Raw genomic sequence first — 8,018 nt, 5'->3', positions numbered from 1 at the left:
GAGGAACAAAGGATTGGCTTTCCAGGAGGGTACAAGGCCCCATAATGGGTGGTTGGAATCAAGATCAAAACCGAGGAGGGGAAGTTGAGTGTTAGCTGGCAAGTGTGCAGCACTCCCTGGAATTTTTCCACTCAGCCTTGAGGGTTTTGCTACCAACCCTCTCAACGAGGAATAAGGGGTGCGAGCCCTCGGAGCAGACCCTTTAGCACAGTGTCTAGAGGTAAATCCTAGGGCTACATAATGATGTGGCTGCCTCATTCCTGCTCTGTTAGAAACAGCAGAGTGAGAGCTTTGTGAACGTCCAGGACATTTAAGCAGACCCAGCTGAAGGGACGTCTGCTGGTCTGTGGAGTATGGACACGAGCCCCGCTGAGAGGCAGTCAGGCTGCCCGACTGGGAGAGCCAGGAGATCTCCCCCTGGGCAATATGATAAGACTTGGTCTCTACCAATCTTTCACTCTCCTGAAAGGGGATTTTCTTTGAGTGAGCACACATTTCTTTCCAGGTGTCAAAATGTTTTTTTACAGCAGTTGATTCCTGGCAAAACATCCCGACAGTCAACAAACAAAACCTGAGGCCAGTGTTTTCCAACGCTTTTTACTCATGGCACACTTGAACCTATAGTGAAACATCCACAGCACACTTAAATTATGTTGATTTTAAAAAAAAGTAAAAACATACACTTACTGGGTTTTGAACTTCATTAATAAACTTTAAAAATTTTCAAGGCACACCTAAGATTCTCTCATTGCACTGAGAATCATTGCCTTAGATAGGTATCTCAGCGATCAGAATGGGACCCAGAAGGGCTTTGAAACGCAAGAACTTGTACAGTTCTAGTGAGGCTGCCCCTCACCGGCAGAGTACAAGGCTAAAGGTCATCTATCCTTCTTGGTAGTCATATAAGTAAAGCTACTCTGATTAAGTCTCCATAAAATTTTGTATCACACTTTAATCTGGCTGAGATGCCTTAGGAAACTTTTAAATTCTAAAACAATATAGTCCTTGGAGCAAAGAGCTGTTATGTCTAAAAATATCTATTAAGAAAAACCTCAATGGGCACAAAAACATAGAATGAGCAGTATTTGATAGTATAACCAAGTGATTATAATCAATAGTAAGTTAAGGTATACTTCAAACCAACTAGAAGAGTGGAACTGGGATGTTCCTCACACAAAGATGTGATAAATGTTTGAGGTCATGGACACCATCAAGGTACACTGTACGCCTACATCAAAACATCACAGCGTCCCCATAAAGATATACAACGACTATGTACCAATAGCAATTAAAAATTTGAAAAAAGAAAAACCTCAAAAAATAGCAACAGACACGCATTCTCTCTGTTCAATTACAAGTCACTAAAGATCAGAAAAGGACACCCGGAAATGCTGTGAACTGTTTCATAAATTCGAACTTCACTTATGGGGGGTATGTGTGTGTGTCAGAAATATCAAAAATCTTAATTTAATCTTTGTCAGTGTCCCTAAGAGTATATTTGCTTAGGCAACAACTAAAATTTTGAGTGTCTCTGTAAAACAAATCTCTTATTTAGAATGAAAAGAACAGACAGGGGTGTCCAACCTGTGCCTGGAAGGCACATATGCTGATTTTGTGAGGACTTTTTTTTGCTATCTGTGGCATCAGGTATCATGAAAAGTATGCACAGATTTTTTTTATAATAATCAGTGCAGCAGAGAAAAAAACAAAACTTGAATGTCACTGGACTAGCGGGAGAGGACATTTCAAGCTAAGGCAAAAATCTGAGAAGCCCAAAAGAAGAAAGAATGAGAGATGCTGTAGTCACTGAAGCTAAAACTGTAAATGTCAAATAACTATTCTGGTTTAAAAGATCTGAGTTAAAGTTGTCTTGTGTAAAAAACAAAGAAAATATTTTCAAATATTTGTTTGAAGGACTTTTAGCCACAAATTTATGTGAGGAATCTATTTTATTTTATACCAAAAGTATCATTATGTAGGTACCATTTCTGTAATTTCTATGTATATTTTTATATTATCGTAAGTTATAAAATCTACCCAGAATCCCACTGTATGCCATTAAGATGCTTCTGTAACTAGCGCTCACCATTGTAGAGTCTCTTTCATTGCAATATGGTATGAAAAAGGAATGCACTTCCTTAAATTTTGCAAGTAGGCTACCTGGAGTTCTAAGATCTGCTTCTGAATATAACATGAGGGCAACTGCTTTCAGAATGCAGCCCACTGCTCTGGATTAGCCAAATTTGCCTCTAGATCTCACAAGGAAGCTGCTGCCCTGATAACAAGCCATAATCAATACACACTGTTCAGTCTGAGTTTTACTTTTCTCAAAAAGTAAAAAACAAAGAAAAAAAAAAAACTTTTCTGACTGCATTGGCAACTGGAAACACTAGAGGGAGTCATGAGCACACATTCCTCTAAAACTGATACCCCATACCCTTTTCTGTCTGATCTCAACCTGGGTTCGCCCAGGGAAGGGAACTCAGCTGTAATCAGCCCCAGGATTACCTGCTATCGAAACACACTGCCCATCTACACTTGACTAGCTCACAAACAGGCCATCACTGAAACCAGCCGGGCCCAGTGACATTGTAAGCCTGGCCACAAGTTACTCCCAGCCCCCTGCACTCATCCTTTCCTCCCACACCCACTCTGGGCTTAGCTATCTGACTTGATTTGGTCAATGAGACATCAACAAGGGTGAGGTGAGCAGAGACTGAGAAAGTGCTCCGGAGGTAGAACTTGCCTTCTGGCTGTTTTGGGGAATCTTACATCCACTAGCATGTGAAGCCCAGGCTAGCCCACCAATGACAAGAGGCTCGTGGTCAGTTCATCTCTGCTGTCTCAGCCCACACTGAGCTGCCAGACACGCAAGTGAGGCCAGACTAGACCACAGAGACTTCACTGAGCCAGCCCAGGCCAGAACCACCACCTAACTCAGCCTGTGGGTCGCGACCCCTTTGTAACAATGAAAATACATCCTGCATATCAGATATTTACATTGTGATTCATAACAGTAACAAAATTATAGTTATCATAACAGTAACAAAATTATATTATGGTTGGGGGTCACCACAACATGAGGAACTGTATTAAAGGGTCGCAGCATTAGGAGGCATTAGGAAGGTTGAGACCCACTGACCTAACTGATCCACAGAATTGTCTTACACCCTTAACTTTTGGAGTAGTTTCTTATTCCAGCAAAAGCTGGAACACATAACTGATATGTGCAGTAATCCTAAAATCGGCAATGACCTGGGCAATGACCTTGATGATGACTGTAACAAAGGCAGCCAGATGTAAAGAGCTTTCTACCTATAAAAACTCCACTATACCACAAGGTCCTCCCCCACAATGCTACATCTTTTGTTAAAGCATTTATGATTTGGGTCCTCAACAAAGCATGCCTTCACGATCAGTTTATTCTTGATCAATATTCTTGTGATGTGTCTATTTCCACCATAATCTGTGTTATTTTTTTTTTTTTGCTTACTGCCTTGTCAACAAAAAAAATTGTTCAACTCAATTAAAAAACAGAACTTTAAAAGATAAACCTTTCAAATATTCCGTATGTTCAAAACTTTTCATAATTAGATGTTGAGACAAAAAAAGATACCATATTATGCCACGTATAATGAGCACTTTGTCAATATTTTTGAAGGAAAAACAAAAATGTGTGTTGTACAAGGATAGTACCATTTGTTACCATCACATAAAATTTCTTGTATCTTTTGTCTATTCTGCTGATGCATTATTATTTGTTACATAAAATTTCTTGTACCATAATGAGTTAAAAAAAATCAGCGCTAAAATCCTTTATAATACAAAAAAGTACCTAAATATAAACAAACAAAAATTTGAATTGAAACAAAAGATTGTTTTCCTGAAAGTATGGGTCAAAAACATAGCAAAAAAACTATTTTTCACTTACTGGCTTAATACAACACTATAAAACTATGGCACAGTAATGAATGTTTCGGTCTCCCCAAAATTCCTATGTCAAAACCTAATCCCCAATGTGATGGTTTTAGGTATTAGGAAGTGGGGCCTTTGAAACATGATTAGGTCATAAGGGTGGAACTCTCACAAATAGGATTAGTGCCCTAACAAAAGACCCGGAGATCTCCCTGGTCCCTTCCACCACGTGAGGTTACAGCAGGAAGATGACTGTTTGTGAACCAGGTGGTGGATCCAAACCAGACACCAATTCTGCTAGTGCCTTGATGTTGGACTTCCCAGGCTCTAGAGTTATGAGAATTAAATTTATGTTGTTTATAAGCCACAAAATTTATGGAATTTTTTTTTTTTTTGAGACTCTATTACCCTGGCTAGAGTGCCATGGCCTCAGCCTAGCTCACAGCAACCTCAATCTCTTGGACTCAAGTGATCCTCTTGCCTCAGCCTACTGAGAGCTGTGACTATAGATACCCCCTGCAACTCCTAGCTAATTTTTCTATTCTTAGTAGAGACAGGGTCTCACTCTTCCTCAGGCTTGTCTCCAACTCCTGAGCTCTAGTGATCCACCTGCCTCAGCCTTCCAGAGTGTTACAGGATTACAAGTGTGAGCCACTGTGCCCAGCTATGGTATTTTCTTATAACAGCCTGAGACAAATCATGGCCTCAGGGATTGTTCTGTTCACCACTTTATTCCCAGCATTCAGCATAGTGCCTAGCACATAGTTACCTCTCAAAAAATAGCTGTAAAATGAACATAGAAAGGGATTAAAATGAAAAGAGAGGTCCAGAACACTCAAAAGAAAACCAAACATGTGTCCCTAAATGAACTTCTGCTTCTTGGTCATTCACTTGCTCCACAGGGGGAGATGCAGAGCTGTGGCCCAGGCCCCTCACTCACCCACCTTACTGAGGCAGCTAGATTAATGAGTGTGCCCTGCCCCTCATCAAATACCTTGACCACTGTCTGTGGCCACATTGCGCCCCCCACCCAGGTGAGGTGTATGGTCAAGAGTTGGTCTGTTTTCAACCCTGTTTACACCAAGTGTTTGTAATTGAACTGCTTAAATAAATATCATGTGAACTAGTAAAATGAATTTTAAAAGAAAAGAGTTTCTGTTTCCTTGACAACAAAACTGAATGCTTTGGAAAGAGCATATAAAACTGAAGTTGAAAAAACTGCCATCAAATTAAGTAAGAGATGTAATTATCAAGAACTGGATAAAAGTATACCTGAAAAGATTCAGATTATTACCTAAGAATTATTAAATCTTACTCTCATTTAAAGAGACTGAGAATACTGAAATTGTAGACACTGTATTAAGGGTATATTTTAAGAAAGACTGACCACAAGAAACTCAGAGGACCATACACAGAGCAAAGGCCTTGACCTCACATCAAAATATGATAAATGAATATACATGAATAAATAGGTTGTAAATTATTATAAAAAGTAAATGGTGGATTTGTATGTAATTTTTACCTAACATTTTTATTTAACCAACCAGTTTCTGGTCTTGACTGCCAGGAGTTACAGTATCTTCTTCTAGACAAAGAAAATTTCCAAGTCAAATACGATCACTCCAAAGGCCACTGACCTGCGGAATGGTGGGAATCCACAAAGAAGTATGTAGGTGATCACACCAGCCGCCCAGATGTCCACCTTCAAGCCGTAGCTGTGAAAACAAAGTGGGTGGGAAGTGAAGAAATAGAGATACAACTCCTAGGAACCTTCCACAGGACTTAAGAATTGCCTTTGTTAGGAAAAAGGGTCTTTGGGATGTCAAACTCTTCATTTTATGTAGAAGAATTAATTACCCTGTGCGCAACATCATCTGTTTTTTTCCCAACCCAAACACAAGATTGGCCTTGGAACAAAAGGCCAGGCCTAGGCTCAGCTAGATAAGCACAAACTCTAGTTCCTGAGGTCAAAGTCATGGAGCCAGTTACAGTGTCCCTCCTCCACTCTCCACCTTCACAGGAGGCACTGAACCACAGTCAGCAGTAACAACAAAAACAGACCTTTACCCACTAAAGCAAAGTATTAATCAAAACCACCAGGAGTCTCACCCAGTTTCAGCAATGATTTCTGGAGCCACATAAGTTGGTGTGCCACAGACTGTGTACAACGGGCCTTCCACCACAGTGGCGAGCCCAAAGTCTCCTAGTTTCAAAGACTTGGTTCCATCAGGATATTCACACACCTGGAACAGAAAGCAGCTGCCATTTAGACATTGTTTGTTTTTTTTTTCCCCCCAACAATTGCAAAAGGTTGGCTTAGAATTAAGCAAAAAGAACACAAAATACATTTATTATTAAATTCAAATGAAATGTCTCCTTGTGATACTAACACCATGATTTATCTTTGTTGGTTTAAAGTGCTAATTCTTCTCTTCAGAGATTTTGCACAATTTTGTGAAATTTAGAAAAGATGGTACTTTCCACCTTTGCAGAAAGTTCCTTACTCAGGCATATAATGGACACACGTGCTTGCATACATAGTAGTTAGGGTGTAGGTGGCTGTTTACCTGATGGACTTGAGAGAGGCCTTTAAGCATGGAGGTAGGAAACTGGCCTTTATTTAGTGTTCAGTACTGTATTTGTGAGGTACTTCAAAGTGTGATTTATTAAGCATCTACCAAAGCACTAGGTGTTCTCCAAGAGACTTCCCATGTCTAGTTAAGAAAATAAAATGAGGGGATAGAGACCTTGTTTTCTGGTTAGTCAATGATGAAATATAAATGTCATGTAGGGGGAAATTTTGTAAGTTTAGAAAGAACGTGGCATCTGGGATCAGACAGCCTGTACTTGAATAACAACTTCACTCATCTCTTGGTTGACCTTTGAAAGAAACATAACCACTCTGTGTTTCTTCATCTGTGAAGTGGGATGATACTGGTATCTTCTTCATGAAGTTGGTATGAAGAGAAAATGAGACAAAGCTCAGAATGAGGCTCAAAAAAATTCCTTCCATTCAAGACGTAAATAGAAAACAGATCACGCTCATGGATTGGCAGAATCAAAGTTGTGAAAATGGCTGTACTCCCCAAAGTGATTTACAGATTCAATGCAATTCCCATTAAAATACCAATGTCATTTTTCACAGATCTAGAAAAAACAGTTTTACTCTTTGTACAAAACCAGAAAAGGCCCTGAATAGCCAACACAACCTTATGTAGTAAGAGTAAATCAGGAGGCATCATGTTACTAAGACTTCAAGCTATAATACAAGGCTATAGTAATCAAAACAGGACGGTACTGGCACAAAAATAGAGAAAAACGTATGAATCAGAACAGAGAACAGAGATGAAATAATCCTCATATTAACACCTGATCTTTGATAAAGCAGACAAAAAGATACACACTGGGGAAAAGAATCCCTATTCAATAAATGGTGCTGGGAGAACTGGATAACCACAGGTAAAAGACTGAATCAGGATCTGTTCCTCTCACCACTCATAAAAATTAATTTACAATGGATAACAGACTTAAACATAAGGCAGAAAACTATAAGAATTCTAGAAGAAAATGTTGGAAAAATTCTTATAGATACCAGAGAAAGAATTTATGAAGAAGACCCCAATGGCAATGATGGCAACAATAAAAATAAACAAATAGGACTTGATTACATTAAAAAAGTTTCTACACAGCCAAGGGCCCATTTACCGGGGCAATTGGCCACCTTCCGGTTTGGGGAAAAACATTTGCGTGCTATACATCTGATAAAGGGCTAAATAATCAATAACTAAATTGGAACTAGTTGATCAACTCTCAAGCACGTGTATGGAAGCAAAACTGAAAGGAAATCAAGCAGGTGGGAGGGGAGAGGAGGTTGAATTCACAACTAACTGGTGCAATGCACATGTTCTGCGGGAAGGGCACGCTTATAACTTTGACCTAAAATGTGCAAAAGCAAATTATGTAACCAAAATGTGTGTGCCCCCATTCTGAAATTTTAATAAATGTTCCTTCCATTTCCTGGAAAAAATAGATGATTAAATTAGATAATTATTGCATAGGAAAAGGTTTAAAAATGCTAGTGAAGATGTAAATGTTTATGCTGA

General features: G+C 39.3%; 1 protein-coding gene across 2 annotated transcripts in view; it reads right to left on the bottom strand.

Moving 5' to 3' along the window:
- Positions 1-8,018, bottom strand: part of DCLK2 (doublecortin like kinase 2) — a 170,822-nt gene that overhangs the window by 9,964 nt on the left and 152,840 nt on the right. For both annotated transcript variants that reach the window (XM_003790212.3, XM_012805407.2), the window contains 2 exons: positions 6,025-6,158; positions 5,553-5,630 (listed from right to left, as the gene is read on the bottom strand). In XM_003790212.3, the coding sequence (XP_003790260.1) occupies positions 5,553-5,630; positions 6,025-6,158 (212 nt within the window). The remainder of the gene's footprint in view (positions 1-5,552; positions 5,631-6,024; positions 6,159-8,018) is intronic.

This window comes from Otolemur garnettii, unplaced genomic scaffold (assembly GCF_000181295.1).
Source record: "Otolemur garnettii isolate 467f Iridium unplaced genomic scaffold, OtoGar3 scaffold00041, whole genome shotgun sequence".
NCBI lineage: Eukaryota > Metazoa > Chordata > Mammalia > Primates > Galagidae > Otolemur > Otolemur garnettii.
The sequence above is the reverse complement of the archived record's forward strand: the minus strand, read 5'-3'. Positions and strand labels throughout refer to the sequence as shown.